The sequence below is a fragment of the Nelumbo lutea genome, chromosome 1 (assembly GCF_056320005.1).
Source record: "Nelumbo lutea isolate HS-2025 chromosome 1, American lotus-T2T, whole genome shotgun sequence".
Lineage (NCBI taxonomy): Eukaryota > Viridiplantae > Streptophyta > Magnoliopsida > Proteales > Nelumbonaceae > Nelumbo > Nelumbo lutea.
Genome location: NC_142684.1, coordinates 144,978,977 through 144,997,695, shown reverse-complemented (window position 1 = coordinate 144,997,695; position 18,719 = coordinate 144,978,977). Strand labels below are relative to the sequence as shown.

General features: G+C 40.0%; 1 protein-coding gene across 3 annotated transcripts; it reads right to left on the bottom strand.

The window, feature by feature from the left end:
• Positions 1-2,038: 2,038 nt before the first annotated feature.
• On the bottom strand, positions 2,039-11,015 carry LOC148878135 (sulfite exporter TauE/SafE family protein 2-like). 3 transcript variants are annotated; one of them, XR_016100639.1, is made up of 5 exons: positions 9,098-11,013; positions 4,812-4,943; positions 4,548-4,697; positions 3,034-3,184; positions 2,809-2,931 (listed from the first exon to the last, which is right to left on the bottom strand). XR_016100639.1 is itself a non-coding variant. In XM_088949201.1 (4 exons), the coding sequence occupies exons 1-4, from the start codon at positions 9,863-9,865 to the stop codon at positions 2,623-2,625; spliced, it is 1,356 nt and encodes a 451-aa protein (XP_088805327.1). In that variant the 5' UTR covers positions 9,866-11,015; the 3' UTR covers positions 2,039-2,622. The 3 variants fall into 3 exon arrangements, 2 of the variants coding, with proteins under 2 accessions (XP_088805327.1, XP_088805322.1); XM_088949201.1 differs by lacking the exon at positions 3,034-3,184 and having other exon boundaries at positions 2,039-2,931; positions 4,548-4,694; positions 9,098-11,015; XM_088949196.1 differs by lacking the exon at positions 3,034-3,184 and having other exon boundaries at positions 2,039-2,931; positions 9,098-11,012.
• Between the last annotated feature and the right edge of the window lie 7,704 nt (positions 11,016-18,719).

Sequence of the window (18,719 nt, the reverse complement as noted above, 5' to 3'; positions counted from 1 at the left end):
TCGCGAATGAGTCACACGAGCGCTCCTCAAGAAGCTTCTGACTGACAGACCGTACCAGTTAGACTGCGCCATATCCCTTATTGACGGCGCAGTCCCGGTCCTTTTGGCAGTCTGCGTCCATGTCTCTCAGCAGGCAAAGGCGTGCCCGTCACTTTACAAACGTGTCACTCACCCAGGCGAGATGTACGCCACAACGGCCACCTGTGCAGCCCTGGTAGGTAACGACTGTGGCAGGAGCCCAGTGGCGGTTATGCCCGACTTGACGTGAGTGTCCCTATAAAAGCCCTCGGGGCAGAAGAGAAACTTCTTCTTGAAAACCTCTAATCTCTTGAGTATAGTGAGAACGCACTATCTGCACTCTTAGCCTTCGTCTCATTTTTTGCTTCTCCTACAGAATACTAAATTAAGCATCGAAGTATCCCCACCGGGTAAACTCCCTGGGGATTCTTCTTCTTCTTCTTCATCTCATGTACCTTCCAGGAGCCATGTGAGTGCTAGCTAGGAGTGACCGGATCACGCTACATCAATTATTATTATTATTATTAAAAAGAAGAAAAGATCCATTAGTAGAACAAATGAGAAAAATAACAAACTTGGACATTATATTTAGAATAATAAGAAAAATCTCATTAGATTTATCCAAAAGAAACTAAAAACTTGATTAGTTACGCTTCAAGGCAAAATCTATGCACCTTGCCTTAAGGTGTATACCTCATGCTTCAAGGCTTAAGGCTTTTAAAACAATGATAAAAAAAAATACCATTTTTCCCCTAAGAAGACACGAACAACTATTCTATTTCACTCTATTTGGTCAATTTTGTTTTCTATACGAAGAAGTGTTAAGGGTACTTTTGGAATAAACAATCATGGGCTTATGCCTTTGAACATTTCCCACTCAGTTTAGGTGATTATGTTACTATTTTCATATGGTAAAACAAACATTTCTTAATGAAAGGTCGATTAAGTAAATAGGTCACAAACTATAGGGGTGTTTTAGTAAAATGAAAACTGTAGGGCAGGTTTAAGTAAATCAATGAAATTATGGAGGGTATTTTAGTAAATGACCCTTTGTAAAGCCCATTGTTTTTTTGAGGAAACTCTTGTTTTTTTAAGAAAGAAAAACCATTACTTTGATTATTGGCCCAACTTGTGTGATTGAAGATAGGATTAGTTGAAGTCAATAACCGTTCAAAATTGTAAAATTCTATATATTAATATTTTTTAAAAATATTTAAATCTTGTCTAATAGAATTGTAAAATTTAATTATTTTTATTTTTTAAATAAAAAAAATGATTGACATTATAAAAAATCACGGGGAGTGGGGATCTCTATGGCTGTGGGGACAGGGATGACGATAACCTTATCCCCGTTAGCAGGGACAGGGACAAGGATTCTGAGGCTCCCCATCCCCACCCCATTGCCATTCCTAGGACTAAGGGTGTCAATGGACCGGTTTTGGATTGGACCGGTCCACCCCATTGCCATTCCTAGGACTAAGGGTGTCAATGGACCAGTTTTGGATTGGACCGGTCCATTGACACCCCGTCCAATCCAAAATCAATTTAGATGGATTAGATGAACCAACAAGACATATTGGATTGGACCAATCCGGTCCAAAATATTTATTAGATTGGATTGGACCTGACCTGTCCGTAACAAAAGCCAATATTTGGTCCATTGATATAAGAATATATGTGTCAATGGATTGGGTTTGGGTTGAAATCAATCTAAATCAAAATGATTTGAATAGATAGACGGTCCAGACATTGAATTGGACCAATCCAAATTGGTCTAAAACATTCATTGGATTGGATTGGACTGGGTCCATTTATAATGGACACACATTAGACTGGATCTGATTGGACCAAATCCAGTCCAATTGACACCCCTATCTAGGACCAAGTCGAGCTCTGTATAATAGAATGGTTGACTAAAAAGGAAAGAAACAAAATAAATAAATAAATAAAACAAGACAAGAAAATCATTGGGGGTGGGTGGGAACTAGTCAACTGACGAAAGCACTTAAGCAGCTTCTTAAGCTTAAATATTTAGGCTATTTTGTTAATATAAGATGGTCAAGGCTTAACATTATTCTCACATCTCCGTCTTGACATTTGATGTCAACTACTTTCATATGTAATGATTTGACAAAGTCTTCGGATCCCTCTGCTTACTGTTTCATTCTTTTTGGTACAAGGGGGCGATACAAGAGCAAGAAACAGTGACTACAAATTTCTTTTCTTTTTTTCTTCAAGCTACAGTTGCTACAAATTCATGTTCTACCAATACTAATTATACTTGCCGAGATTTATCCAAATTCATCGCAAGAATGCTTGCACACTTGGAGTCCAACAGAACGAGGTGTTCATCCAGAATGCCAGGGTTCAATAATCAATACCTCGCTCCAGACTCTAGGTACTCCCCATCAAGTTTGATCTCATTCGGCATATGAAATCTGATCACTTTATGAAACTCTTTAATGTAGAATTCTTTCTCCGATTTCTTGGGTCAAGCATGGGTGCAACCTGGCAAATATGTTCCACTAGTTGAGAGCTCATTTCCACCATTGTCATCTTTGTCATCTGTTTCCAAAACCAAGTATAGAAGGCACCTTGTCTTGATCAACAGGGTAGCTTGAATCCCATGTATTTCCCACTTGTGTAGTCCTTCCATGCATGGATCGTTCCAAAGCTGGTAATCAGAACTGTACTCAGAACCATCACTGTACTAATGGAGAATACAATGAGGGAGGCTCTACCATATTTCATTATGGCCTTCTGTACTACCAGCAACCCAACCAGTGATGCCAGAAAAGAACCAATAGAAAATATGGCAATTTCATTTCTGTTCTCCAAGCCCAACAATAAGTATTGCGTTGCAGACATTGAAGAAGAGAATAAAACCATGAACGAACAAGTGGCTGCTGTAACCTGCACCTCGAAAAAGTGATTAAAAAAAATCAAACGATGGTTCTGAAAACCTTGAAGGGAATCACACTTTTTACGAAGGGATTGATGTATTCAGGGTCGAACCTTTTATTACTTGAGCATAAAAATTAGAGATGCTGATAGTTTCAATTCCTTAAGAGAAGGAATACAGGCCACATTGAATTATTTAAATCACCAAGTCTTGCTAAAAGAGAAAGTTCAAATCACTCTAGTGGCAATGCAGATAAGTTGAATTCTGAGAAAATACACCCAGGTAAATATACTTTAAACATCAGTAATCATATACATTAAGCTCAAGATGCATCAAGTAAAAATATTGAGATTTTCTTTTTCTGATGGCAAACAATAGTAAGAAAGTCCATCCAATTAATGATAAATGAATGTTTTCTTCATTGGACTAGGTTGTTTAGAAATCTCTGTGCTTGGTAAATATTCCCTAATTCAGTGCCTTGCAACAACCATGTACGCTGTCTTATCCAAAATTTTGGTCTTTAAAATGACCTCAATGTGAATTTGATTTCATTAAAATTAAGAAAACATAATTTTAGTGCATCTCAAGTGCATGATATTTTAATTTCAGTAGATGCATGGTATCCAAGGGTGGAAAGCTTCCCAGAAAGGGATAACTAGCCAATTCCTTGATATACTAGGAATGTCACTAAGGTGTTTCCCTTCTGATCCCTGATCTTCTCTGAAGAAAAATAGGTTTCTCTCCACTCAATATCATATTTTGTGACGGAAAATTTTCAACTTCGGTTATATACTAATTTTCATTTTGACCAGCAACTGAACCTTATTTTTTGTTCTATATTATTTTCTTTGATCATTGTCACTTCATACCAGTTTTCCCTGAAGATATGCAACGGGCTACCCATTGTATAAAGGCTTCATTTCTTCTTCTGGATTTACCCATTATCCTTGTACTTCATCAAGACAAAGGTCAATGTTTCAGGGATAATGGCTTTATCCATTATATGGTGGTTACCAGTCATTGAATTCTATTGGCAATTATTATGTACAGGATAGGTTTCTCAAAATATCAAGTTATTAATCTCTTGTTCACAAATTAAGTTTGAAAATATGGTGGCCACTCTGGTCATTGCTTTCCATTGTTAATATTGTGCACTGGATTGAATTCTGAAATAGCAAGTTATTAGTATTTAGCCTCCTGTTCACTAATTTCATTACCCTGTCATTGTTTTACCCCAATAGAAACTCAACAACAGAACACACACACACACACACACACACACCCACCCCATGTGAGCCTTTCAGATAACGAATTCCATGACCCAAGCAGTAGTCTTTTTTTTTTCTTTTTTTTTTTCTTTTGGGTTAAGACATAAGCATTAGTTTACTAATCCTAATTCCAAATCTTAAAATAGGCTCACTTCATTCTCAATGACTTAACTTCACCCTTCATCCTATGCCCTAAATTTGCCATATTTTTCAGGTTTTCCATATAATTCCTACACAATACATCTGTCACAAACAAATGCACAAATTCTGATATGGAAAAGAAACATGTGTAATAACATTTACGAAGAAAAACTTGGATATATATGAAATGACAAATATGGAATGAAGGTGTTATTTACCTCTGGCAATATTCCAAGTTGAAGAAGAAGTGGGCTTACTAGCATTCTACCCCCAATACCAAAAATACCACCCAGGATCCCTGCCAAGAGTGCCATTACTGGGAAAACAAGATTGGATGGGCATGGGCTTCTAATTGGGACTCCAATCTCCTTCACAAAAAAAGTGAGCTTTTAGTTGATATGCCTCAGGAGCCATAAACCAAAATGGTCTTCTGACAAAGTTCAATATACAATCAATTGGTTCAAATAACTATTGTAACATACCTGTTTATAAGAAGTATGGCCTTGTGCACTTGTCTGGTAAAGAATCCAAGCAGTAAAAATTATGGCAAGAGGAACTTGGGATGCTGAGATAATCCAATATGCGTTTCCATATGGTTCTAATTGTATTATGTTCTGTAACAATGTTAAACAATTCCATTAATTATAAATACATTCATATTGGAACATTTCAACCCTTGCAAAGGCCATTAGATAAATGTGTGTTAAAGATCCATTGTTCTTGCCACATAAATATATTTTAATGAAACAAAGCAACTAAAATTATTGCTGATGAGGGCAGGTTTGGCCCTCCAATGGAATTGTGACACATGGCACCTCATGCCAACTAAGTGTGGCCTCTTGACATCTCGCCACAGGCAGCTTGCCATAAGCAGCTCGCCACAGGCAGCTTGCCATAGGAAGCTCGCCATAAGCAGCTCGCCACAGGCAGCTCGCCATAGGCAGATCACCACAGGCAGCTCGCCATAGGCAACTCGCCATAAGTAGCTTGCCACAGGCAGCTCGCCATAGGCAGCTCGCCACGGGCAGCTCGCCATAGGCAGCTCGCCATAAGCAGCTCGCCACAATCAGCTCGCCATAAGCAGCTTGCCACAGGCAGCTCACCATAGGCAGCTCACCCTCATAGCCTGGCAACTTAGACAACTCGGCATTGCATAGGCAGCTCGCCACTAGGTAGCTCGGTACAGGAGTAGTTTGACGTATCGCAAAAAGATCTCCTGCCTGATGACCTGGCCTAGACACCGACCCGTCGACTGACATGGGCGCTGACCTGACGACTTGGCCCAGACACTGACCCGCCGACTAACATAGGCCCCGACCTGACAACCTGGCCCAGACACCGACCTGCCGATTGATGCAGGTGCCGCCCTGACAACCCTGCCCAGGCGCCGACCTGGCCGCCTGATACAAACGCCAGCCTGACGACCTCGAGGAGTTCACCACAGTACCTTGGTTTTGACGGGATGTGACGAGTCTTATTGTTTGGAGGCTTTTCACCCACCTAACCTGCGAGGACTCCGGTATATAAAGACCTCACCCCCCAAAGGGGAGGGGGAGGGGGAGGGGAAAAAATGGAGGTAATCCCTGCTCTTTAGCTCTCTCGTTTCTCCAATATCATCTTCAAAGCTCTCTACAATCAGAGTGCTAACTTAAGCGTCGGAGAGCCCCTGCCGGGAAAATACCCTTGGGTCCTCTGATTCAGTTCTTGCAGGTCCCTCATCTCCCGCCGCCTACAAAGAGGAGGAAAAGATGGAGTTCTCGCAGGTCCCTCAACTCTCACTGCCTACAAAGGAAAGAAGACCACCTCATGCAGAGGGCAGTCGGGTTGTGTTGCACCAGGGAGCTCCACCATTCTCTAAGTCACAAGCCGCCTAGTAGGGAGTTCGCCACCAGGTAGCTCTCCACCAAGCAATTCGCCACCAGGGAGCTCGCCACCAGGCAGTTCACCACCAGGTAGTTCGCCACCAGGGAGCTCGCCACCAGGGAGCTCCCCACCAGGCAGTTCGCCACCACGCAGTTCACCCCCAGGCAGTTCTCCACCAGATAGTTCGCCACCAGGCAGTTCGCCACCAAGTAGCTCATCACCAAGGCACGTCACCACTGGGTCAAATAACGAGGTACTTAGCCAAAAAAATTTTACATCACAAAACATTGGTACGTGGCTAGAAATGGTTACATCAATTGCCAAGAGAAATTCTTTTCCATGCTAGAGTTTGGGAAAGGCCAAAAAGGACATGATGGGAAAAGTGAGAAAAGACCTAAGGATACAATTTAACAGATGATATAAAAGTTATCTGAGTGGAATTCTGAACCTGGATTTATGTAGTCATTCCCAAATATTTAAATTTTCTTTTCATAATTTCTTTTGCTAAGGCATATGTTTGGCATGCAGCTTTCTTTAACTGAATTGGCTAGCATCATAATCCAGATGATGGCATGCTGAGGTCTGACATGGTCCTTCAATACTATATATCCGTCTCATGACACACCCATTGAGTGAGCAACTTGATTGTTTCCTCGTCCATGTCAACATCATACCCTACTGGATGTAGATGGGACTTGGATATTTAATACTATTAATAAATTAAACAAAAAATAAATGAAATATTATAATTATTAATAAATGGATTAATAGCGACCTTGATATTGTATATCACAAATGAAATTACTTGAAAATAGCTTTCTATAAGACTTCAAGTTGAAACTATGACTCTTAGTAAACATACAAAACTCAGACCAATTTGCATATTGATTTTATGCAGACATAAGCATATATATTTGAATATTATTGGATTGGGGTGAATCCATATTTGATCCTATAAACAGATTAAATCCAGATCATCTTTGAATTGGAATTCAGATAAATGAAAACTTTCTGGACTCCATAGGATTTGTAAGTACCGAGTACTATAGCCAGAACTGACCCAATCATAAGTACCCTCCCCCCCCTCCTCCCCCCCAAAAAAACAGGAAAAAGAGAAAAAAAGCTGACCCTTACTTTAGCTTGGTAATTTGACAATAAATCTATGATACCCAATTGCTCTCTGTTTTTTTTCGAAGGCTAAAGCTCTGCAGCAGTGAGCCAGAGACCTAATTCCGGAATTACAATACATCAACAAAGTTTCAAATAAAAAGGATGGAGGGGAAGAACAAGTATAAGAATGAGCATTGTTGAGAGCATGCTTGGCCAATAGGTGGGCCGCCTTGTTACTAGAATGAGAGGACCATCGAACCGAGCAGTGAGGGATTTGCAACATGAGGGGTTTGTAATCAGAAACAGGCTAATTTGCCACGGAGGAGTAGAATCAGCTTCCAACAAACTCAAAGTAACAGTTTGGTAATCACCCTAAAAAATGACTACGAAACACCAAGTTCCACAGCAAATTGGATAGAGGCAAGAGCTGCCTTGGCTTCTATTTGCAAAGGAGATCCCAGAGGAATTTTAATTTCTCTACCATAACAAAAACTTCAACTTGAGTCTCGAATTAACAGACCAACACACCAGGCCGCCAGCAACCGAATTCAGTGCCTTATCAAAGTTGAACTTTAGAGAAAGAGGAGGTTTACTCCAACCAATTTGTGACCGAGTAGGAAGTGTAGATGGTTGGGGTACAGGCAATATATTAAGATGAGAAAGAATTTCATCCATCCATATGAGAATGTGCCGCAGAAACTACAGATAGAGGATCAAATACAATATGTTCAAAGACGTCTTATATGAAGTTACTATAAGGTAAAGCATGGGAATAATGTATAAAAAGTTAGGACGCTATCCCCAAGACTGTAATGATCTTGAACTCAAAATGCAGATCCAGAACCGCTCCTATTAATAATAATGGGGGGACTCAAAATGCAAACCTAGATTTGTATAATAGAACACAAGTTGGCTATATCGAGTTGGGGACCCAAAGGCCCCAAACTACTGACTGCCCTAGTCCATATCCAAATATGTATGTGTAAAAAGGAGACAAGCTACCATCCGAGGGCTGGCTCGTTGGTATGTTAGCTGGTTTGTTCCAGCGTTGACGCGCGGAATCGAACCCCGCAACCACCACTTTAGTCTTTGGGAAGACAAGCTCGGCTGGGAGCTAGAAAGCCACATGCGCACAAATTCTTTAACAAAATACACAAAAAATATCCGACATACCCTTCAAAGTTCAAACACAATAGAAAACAACATTTCATGAGCATTTAGTTATTTTAGAACAAATTGTTTATCGTTTTAGAAAGGGTTTATTTTTACCCAACACAATTTATTTATTTATTTTATCTTATCCAATTCAACTTAATCCATGAGCGGAAAAGCTCCCTGTATCAAATATCATATGGAGAGAAAGTTCTATATATGGATAAGCTCTAAGAAAAGCCGCCATGGTCTCACGTCCACACTGCACTGTCCCCACTCGCCACCCGCCATGGCCCATGGAGATGGAGTCCCTGCTAACACCGACTAACATGCTAATCACGGATTCTGCCCTATAGCACCTCACTCCTATGGGGACCAGATCTAGAGCCGCATTAGAGAACACAAAAGGAAATCCAAGTCAATTGGGGCCCTCGCATTCAGTGGAGCACCCAAAAGGCCAAAACCCAAACATTAGTGTGTGTTCGGACCTATTCCAGTCCAAGGCATCAGGGAAAATTACAGGAATGAATTGTTTAACTGAATCGATGAAACAAGGGAGTACTTCTTTTCATTTTCCAAGCAAGCAAAAATCAAATGAACAGTTGCAAGGAGGATAAGAAAGAAGGATGGTTAGAACAAGTACCTTTCCATCATCTCTTTTCTTGTCTCCACGAATGAATTGAAGTGCAAAGAATGAGAGCCATATCATAACCAAAACCCCCACCTTCTTCCACGCAATCTCAGGACTACCTTCGCATTCCTTACCCAAAAAAGCTTTTTCCATGCTATTACCTTCACAAGCCTCTATCACACACCCATCTCTTGATGCCTCAGACCCATTTCCAATCGCCTCTTCAGATTCCAATTTCCAATACAACAAACCGGTTTTGCATGCTTTAGAAGTGGTCCAAGCAAGAAAAACCGCAAACAGAACAGTAGTAAGCCACTCAGGGAAAACAATGTTGCAGATGACACCAACACTCACCCCCAACAGCATGCAGGGCTCTGATAGGAGTACTATATCATAGTCAGTCAAAACCTTACCACCATATTTGGGGTTCTTGAAGTAAATGTTGCAGAGAACATTGGCAACTGACCCTGCTGTGACCATGAAAGCCGAGAAACTTGAAGCCGTCTTGAGGTCTAGACCTGCCACTATGTTTATAATGGGTACGAACAACCCACCACCACCAATCCCACCAGCACTAGATATAGATCCGGCCACGAAGCACAGGATTCCTGCTATAATAGTGGGCACTGATAAACTTTTGTGGGATTCTCGGAGCTCAATCTGGGTTGTGATATTCTGGGGTTGTAAACTTGGTTGTAATCGTCTTGCATGGGACTGGTTGCAAAGAATGAAAATGGAAAAGGGGAGGAGTAGACATTTAAAAAGGCAGCGACCTTTCATTTGCTTTTTCGCGAACTCCAGGTTCTCTTAAGACCTGCAGTTGTAGTTGGAGCCTCTCTCTATCTCTCTCTCTCTCTCGATTCTTAAAATAAAAGATTCTTAAATAGAGAGAGAGAGAATTGCATGCGGAAGACAGAAACAGAACAAACAAATCGTAATCGAAATATCCAATCGCCTATTTGCCTAGGAGGCGACTGCGAGCTCACATCTGCTGCGTCCATCGTAAAACGTGATTAATCAATTCCCAATTCTAGCGAGCAAGATGCGATGAGTTTAAGGCAGAATCAGGAACAGCACGTAGCAGTCTGCAGTAATTGAACATCGTGCTGACTGAGACGTTTCAAAAGGAGTCCAGGGGTCATTCATGTCTGTGATTCCATGTTTCAAACAGATCCAACAATTGACCAAATTCTTCTTCGGTATCAGATGGAAGAAGCTGTAGGTGTAGGCTAAGTTTCTTGATTTGTCAGTGAGAACTGAGGAAGGCGATGGAAGCTATCACTATCAGCAACTACAGCGAGGTATCCGACAAGACATTGAACCTAATTCCTCTTGGCGGCAAGATTTGTCGTCAACGCAAAGCGGATTGGCCGTGAAATCAAGAGATGGCCATGCCGAGGTGGGGAAGGGCGGTGGTGAGATATGTTGGCAACGCAAAAGGTAGACCGGCAGAGATTTTGACACTGAAATGGAAGAATTCGAAGGATGATCTCACACTCGGACCAAACAAATTGAAAGAGAAAGGTTTTTGTATTTCTGAAGCATCAAATCAATGGGGGTAATTCTCCGCTATGATCATCGGATCCATTGCCAACAAAACGCATCTAACATGGGTAGATGTTCCCTATTTGCGGCTGTAGTGACTTGTGGAGAACAGATCCGCAGCCTCCGCGGAGCCGGATCTCGTACCCACACGCATGCCTGTAGTGTTCTGCAGACTGCAGGAAAGGATGTGGGAAGAGTGGTTTATAGGTAGAGAAGATATCCAAGCTCAGCTAACCCCTGGCCACCTGAGAATTGGGATCTGCTGAGTTTTACACAAAGTTTGGCAAGCAACAGATCCAGGCTCTTAATTATATTGGCAGGTGGCAGCAGATGGACACGGTCCATTCTCAAATTATATATAGAAAGGATCAAAGGAGAAAAAAGCTTAGGGTATAGAGATTAGAGAGAGTACTGGTCCTGTGACTCCTGTCCTACTGGAGTGGAGCGAGCAGCAGATCCAGGCAGCGGGCCGGCTCCTGAGTCCTGACCAGCTAGGCCGGCCATGGCCCATGTCGTTTACGTTTAGACTCGACTTCAAACCCAAACAAGCATGTTTGGCTGCTAATGCTATAATAAATACAGACTAGCTTAGCTATAGCCACTGAATTGGCAAATAACGGTCTTTGTCATGTCATGTCATGTCTAAGGAGACTTCATTGTTTATTTATTTTTTATAAAAACATGTATATATATATATATAACGAATAATGAAAATAATTAAAAATAACGGTCTTAGTCATGTCATGTCTAAGGAAACTTCATTGGTTAAAGCGCCTCAACGTACATCCCAAACCCACCCCAGTCTAAATATATTAATCCATCCACTGCTACGGCTACGGGATAGCATATTGCTTCAGCTCGAAGAAGAGAGGCTGGGTTTAGGGGTGCAAATGGAACGATTCTATTTTGGTCATCGCCCTTGTTCGGATGATCCCTAACCGATCTGATGGTATAAATTTATTTATTTTTTATATATATAATGAATAATGAAAATAATTAAAAATATTTATATTTTATTTAAATTAGTATATTTTATTTATTTTTTAATAATTAATTAATTTTTAAAGAAAATAGATGAAATTGGGTCAAATCCGAAGATCCAACTTACTGATAAGATTTAAACTCAAATTGAATCCTATCAGATCCGACATAAACAATATCAGATCGGATTTAAAGTATTAGATCAGATTCGAATCCAAACGGATCCGTTTGCATCCCTATCCCTAGATGGGTTACAACAAGTCCCAAATTAAAAGCATGCATGCAGCCAAGCGAGAATGCAAACAGTCCCTTATAATGGCCCCCATAGGTAATTAAAAAGGCTTCCTTCAGAATTAATCTTTGCAGTTAATTTACAAAGTCCAATCCAAACTATAGGAGGAAGCTAGTTAAAAAGAGGAGGTCTTAGTGGTTACTGGCATCATGGTCACAAATGATGACTAACTCATGGAAAACTGATGCAGGTACCGCCTTAGAATTGAAAAGTGAGAGTGAGTTAGCTGCATGGATAAGGTTTTACTTTCTAGTTTGTTTATTTATTGGTTCCTAGACTAGCTAGATGCATATCCTTGATCCTTCTTGATGTTAGAACTTTCTTTTCTTTATCCATTTAATTTCCTAGACTAGATACAGATCCTCTTCCTTCTGCCTCCTGATTTACAATTTTACACTACACGTGAATGAAGCTCCACTGTTCTACCCTGTTTGGGTTGGAACCTATGAACATTCAAACCCATAACCACTTGCAGATCCTGTGGGTCAAGGTCAATCTAATACAAAAGTTTTCGATTCAATGGTTTTTGTTCGGTCGGGACTCGGGACATACAGACCAGCCGTTTGGGTTCTATGTTTTACCGTCTTAATCTTACTCTCTTCCATTAAACCCTCCCGGTAGTTTGGTTGGTTTCAATTGTCAAACGGGGTAGGGTATGAGTTGTTAGGTAAACCTTAGGAGTGGAATGCATATTTCACCAAACCTTAAAGGAGGTACTAGTAATTCAACCCTTTCTTTAAGAGACACATAAAAATCAACTGCCATATTACCAACACTGTAGGAGTAGCAATTCGGTGCTTTTAGGCGGCTTGGGTTTGGGTTGACCAAATTCAACCTAACCTACCCAATCTATTATCTTTTTAATTCATTAAGACACAAAAATATAAAAAACTATATATTATAATACAATAAAATACAAAATAACAGATAAATTGCAGAAAAATTTAAATTATAAAAACAAAAAATACAAAAAAAGCTAACACAAATTATAGAAAAATTACAAAAATATAATATTAAAAATATTGAATAAACAAAAATTATAAAAAACAGGAATTACAGGAAAATATAACAGAAATTATAAATACATAGAAAACAAAGATAAATAGCGGAAATCACGGAAACTGTAGAAAAAGCTAACAGAAAAAAAAAACATGGAAGATGAAAAAAATATAAAAATTGTAGAAAAATATAGAAATTATAAAATTCACAGTAAATGAAATAAATTACAGAAAGGAATTTCATAAACCGTCCGATTCAACAAGCTTCGGAAAAGAGAGGTTCCGATCCGAGACTCCCCATGGAGAACATGATTTCGCTTTGTTTAGATAAAAAAGAAGCTTTTGTTCTCTACTGTCAAAATTTTCATTTATCTCAACCTTACATGATGGCTTTCTTGAAGCAATTAGAGCAAGGTCATATTTATTGAAATCGTGACAAATAAAGCCTATTTTGTAGAAGAGAGAGATACTATGATTCATTTGTCCTATGTTAGTAGTATGAGATGCTAATGTGAGGTATTCCACATCGGTAGAATGGGATGCTGTTGTGGGATATATATGTGCTTGGGTTCCCTCCCTCTAACAGCTAGCTTTTAGGGATGAATTCTTCTAAGTCACGTAACATAGATTTGAATAAATTGAAATATGACGAAAAATAAAAAATCAGTTGAGATCTAGCAGAGCTTTGCTAAGTCTTTGATGACCTTTGATGAACAAGAGACACTTTTCTGCAGCTTCAAGCAGACCTTTTCTTGCAATGGATATTCACGAGAGAGACCTTGGGCATCTTTCTTTGATCAAAACTTTGATTTCTTGAAGCTTTTGAGATTGAGATTCATGACTACTTAGCCTAATCTCCGGAAAAAGTTTAAAGATCTTCATTATTGGTGTTGAACTAAAAACAAGAAGTTATGGCTAATGGATCGCCTGTTGTATAATCAAGACCTAGCCCACCCAAACCATCAAATTTTCCTTTATTGGGTAATCCAACACACCAATGACCCAGGATTAAATGGATACAACCCAACCCATCAATTAATGTTTGGGTTGGGTGGGCTAGCATGTTGGGTTGAAAATTTGCCACCCCTAACTCTTCAACAGTGTGCATTGAAATCTTAAAGTTCTCGTCCCCATTATACTGATTTTATACTAAGGTTGCTTTTGGTAATATAAAATTAACGTCGCAATGTTGAAAATGTTGCTTTTTAAGCGATCCGAGGTCATTTAATTGTACCTCTAATTCTAAATCACTTATTTGTATGCCAGAAAAGCCATTGAATGGTTTAGAGCCCAAGCTACTTATGAGCTCATTTGAAGGTAGCAGACAAAATTTACTTCCAAAGTTCCAATAATACTCCTCTCTTTGTTTAAAGACTTCACTATTCATTGTCTTCTCAGTTAACCAGAGAACTCAACCACTGTCTTTATCATCTCTCCTTCCTTTTCTTCTTCCTCCTCTTCTTCTTCTTCTTCTTAGCTTAGCTTAAGTAGGAGAATGTGAAAAGAGAGATGGGGAGAAGGGGCAGCAGTGGCTGCTCCCTACTGCCACTTGTGAAGTAAAGATGGGTTGTGGATAGGGTGTCCCCTTGTAAAAATAAAAAATAAAAATAAAAATAAAACTAGGGAGAAAAATTTCCTCTCTTAACATAAAAATTAATGATCTTTGTTTTTGGTAAATCCCTTAAATGTCCATGAACTTTGACCTGTCCTTAAACCTCTACTAAGTTGGACAAAATAAACATTTAATAAAAGGGGTGTATAAGGGTTTACTCTTTTTTCCTATCCAAAATTACAATCTCCTTTGTGATTTAATTTGTTGTTTTAATATTTTATCCTTTTATTATTTTATAATATCATTAATATTTTAATCATTTTTTATTGTAAATAATAACTTGAGGAATAAATTTGTAAAATGTACATTTTTCAAACGTAACAACGGTCAATCAAAAATCTCCACTATATTCAAATATCTACAAAAGTAGAAAAACAAAATTTCCATTAGTTGCTTTATGAAGTTTTATTACTAATTGATGATGCATGATCTAGTGCTCCCTGCTGGCTGGCAACTCAGATGCTAGACTGAGTAGGTTGCTTGGTTGAGATATAAGAGAGAAGTAATCTAAGTGTTCAAACTGCTTGACTCAGGGGTGGGCACTCCGATGCTTAAGTTAGCGAGTTGGTATTTGATTGTAAGAGAGCTAGAGTGCTTAGAGAGATAAATTGTGTGTACCTTATGATGTTAGAGGAGAGGCCCTTATATAGGTGAGCTACCATGAGCCTCATGAAATGCATCCGAGATCTCTGGCCTATCTAGTTCGGAGGTGGTTTCACACCTAGAGGTGGACTCTGCATAAGTGGGTAACATTTATCCAATCATGCCCGAAGCGGGCTGGGTGATAACCAACTCTTCCAACGTGGCATCGTGCTCCTGGGGAATTTAGAGGCAATAGCTTGCTTAAGAGGAGGTTGCTCGACACACCAGGCAGGTTGCTAATCGGAGTCAAGTCAGATTGGTGGAAGCAGGTCGCCTCTTATGCTGACCTAGGGTCTTGCCTGACTATTCACAATTCGGCCTACCAGAGTGGTGGCGAGGTCACTGATGTAGTTGTAAAGTGCCCGAAGTGCTCCTAGGGTCTGCTTACATGGTGCTAAGGTGTCACTTTGTTGTTCTACAATGCCACGTGTCTTGATATCATTAGAGGATCAAATTAACATTCATCAATTGCCCCCCACTCATGAGTTTAGTGTGATAAGTTTGGTGAGGGAGTAGTCTTAACCCGAGGTGATTTGGTCTAAGTTTCATCCTCAATCGCAGTCTGAACAATGGCTTAGGATCGGGTTGGTTTGGCCAGTTCGACCTAGGCACGAGGTTGCATAAATGCCATGCAGCTATACGCGGATGTAAAAAATGTTCTAAACTGATTTTGCCTCAGAATATGAACCATCATATTCTTGTGAACCGTTGGATCCAACTGATCTCAATCGTCCATAGTTCAATTCATTTGTCTATAAATAGGTCCCTCAGGGGCCCATTTCACTTGTCCATAGCATTAGAGTTTTGGTGCATAGTGACATTGCAGAGATCGGCGGTGTTGAAGTCGTCAGTGTAGTTAGTGAGGTCGGTCTTTTCATTCTAGGTGAGTCATCTTCCCCTTGATCAATTCTTTTCTTTTATCATGTCGGGTGTTGAGTTTGGGGAAGAGAGGGGTGTTAGACAGTGTATGCCCTTAGCTCCAATCAACATGATGTACATTATGACATTTATTGTAAATGAATAAAGTACATATTTGATTCAAGTTATTATGGTGTGCTTCTGTGTAATACCCTTAAACTAGACACGTATGAGACTCATATTAGTTTAGAATCTTCATAGCCATTGGATAAATCTGGGGAGATTTATCCTGTCATGGCTGACACTGATGTACTACCAAGTTGGTTGTAGTGGCTTGTCTCAGCTGCTAGGGTGAGACCTGAGGTACATGTAGTGTGGGCTTTCTTGAAACCCTGAATCAAACAAAAATTCCAGTATTTCCCTAGACCTTGGAGATAGATGGGCAAAATTAGAATGTTACACCTAACCCCTAGACTCGATTATGATACTACACTAGGTGTCGGATTGGTCTGTCTTTGATATGCCAATCAGTGAGATCCTTAGAGGGGGTCAAAACCTGAGTGTGTTGGGACAGTCTGAGAATTCATCTGAATGGGTGATCATAGTGACAAGATCAGCCCCTTTGTCAGACAAAGTGAATGATCGGGGATGCACTCTCTCTGATGGAAACCTAAATTACTGGTAGTTGATTTCAACAGTTGAAATTTGTTTTGCAAAATATATTTATATAGAGATATACATATATATATATATATATATATATATTATGGTTTCAAAATGTTTGAAAAATGTTTTAATTCCTGGGATCTATGTGAGTAGAGAGTGCAACGCTACACCTTGTAGCCGAGGGAGAGGTCATCTCTTGTCGGACAGTGTTTGATCATTATGGGCTGAGAAGTTAAGTATAAGACCATTGAGGATTATACTTGATGAGCTAATCTTACATCTGCCTACAATCCTTGGGCCTTCAGAAGATGGCTGGACCCAAGGACCATTTAGTGTAAATGTTGGGCCCATTAAGAGCCTATAGTGATGGACTCAGGGGCTCACTGCATTCAACAATTAATTCGGTCAGGCCTTGTAACAGAGGATAGGCTGAACCCATGTTGCTGATGTGTAGATCAATGATAGGGTCCCACGCCATACAGAGAGAACCAAACTAGCCAGCATTAAAGAGGAAGTGAGCTTGAAACTTAGTGGGCCTAAAAGCCCATTTTTGAACTGGGTTAATTAGATTAATTAAAGGGGCGGATCTGGGATTTGGATCAGAAGATAAGATAAGGGATTATCCTTATCCACGTAAAGAGTCCAGATCCAAATAAAGATTTGGATCAAAGGAACTCCTACTTTGATTAGGAAGACTGATCTTTATCTACATATAAGATAAGAGATTATCCTTATCACTTAAAGAGTCCAGATCCAAATAAATGATTTGGATTAGGAAACTCGTAATGGGATTAGGAAACTTTCTCTTTAAGGATATAAATAAGAGAACAAGGTGAACCTCCAAAATCACATTCATTGAATACAGAGAGAAGACAACACAGTTAGACTGCTCTTGTCTTCTACTCTACTTCTTCCTGCTCTTGCCGCTCCACTCTGTTCGATCTCCAGTTCTTGGATATGATCAAGATTGGATCTTGATAATGTTTCTTGCCAAAAGAAACAATCTTGAAGTTGTGCTCACTGTCCCATTCGATTCTTGCTGAAGAATAACTAGTTCTTAGTGAAGAACTACCTATTGATCCTGCCTCACCCTAAGTTGTGTCATCTTCAGTGGAGGGAGGATTTGGTACTCTCTTTGAGTGTGAACACCTATGTTGGGTGGAGCATTCTTGTGTGGATCCCATATCAGGTATATCCCTCCCTCATTTTGGTTTCAGATTTGGTTCGGTTTGGTTACAAGAATGAACATTGAAAATGTAGTTTTCTAAATTGGGAATAGGATTATCAGATGAGAGTGAATTTTTTTTTGAAATTACGCCCAACCTTCTTGCAGGGTTCGGCCATCCATATGATGGATCTCTCATCCCTTCAAGGGGTCCATCTTGCCAGGCCAAAGAGAGGGTCCTCGGCCCAGGAATGATGAGGTTCCAATAAGGGAGCCTTCCCATTGTCAAGCCAAAAGTAAGTCTGAGTTCGGTCCCACTGAACTAACTGCTGAAGATGTTTATGAGCTTGTAGATCGATATAGGATACCAGACCAATTTGGATATTCCCGTCCCCTTGGGAAGTTCCCATGGGAGCATGGCGATGTCGAAGTCACTATCTTCGAGGAGGCCTTGAAAGTGGGTCTTCGATTCCCCCTTCACCCCCTTATTCCTGAGATGTTGAACTACTATAATATTATCCTAGATCAGCTTCACCCCAACTCTATTAGGACCTTGGTTTGGCACCATCTCTTTCTGTCACCACGTCGGCTTCTCCTAGATCTCAAGACCTTTGCTGACATATGCTATATAAGGAAAAATCCTTCTAGTACTACCGTGATGTATAGCTACTACTTGTCCTACTAGCCTAGGTGTAATTTGCTACATGACTTCCCTTCCAAGGTACTAGAATGGAAGATGAGGTATTTCTTTCTCGATTGGAATGGTGGATATCCATTCTCAACAGCTTGGAGAGTGAGGACTAGGGATTCCGGGGAGGATATATTGAGTGAACGGATGTAGATTAGGGTGCAACTCTTAGTGGACAAGAGGATAG

What these genes read in the sequence shown, in the direction of transcription:
- LOC148878135 (XM_088949196.1), bottom strand. Translation starts at nt 9,865, where the DNA reads ATGAAAGGTCGCTGCCTTTTTAAATGTCTACTCCTCCCCTTTTCCATT. An exon ending in GCCATACTTCTTATAAACAG is followed by an intron (nt 4,698 to 4,811) that starts GTATGTTACAAT and finishes TTTTTTGTGAAG; the next exon opens with GAGATTGGAGTCCCAATTAG. An exon ending in AACTTGGAATATTGCCAGAG is followed by an intron (nt 2,932 to 4,547) that starts GTAAATAACACC and finishes TTCGAGGTGCAG; the next exon opens with GTTACAGCAGCCACTTGTTC.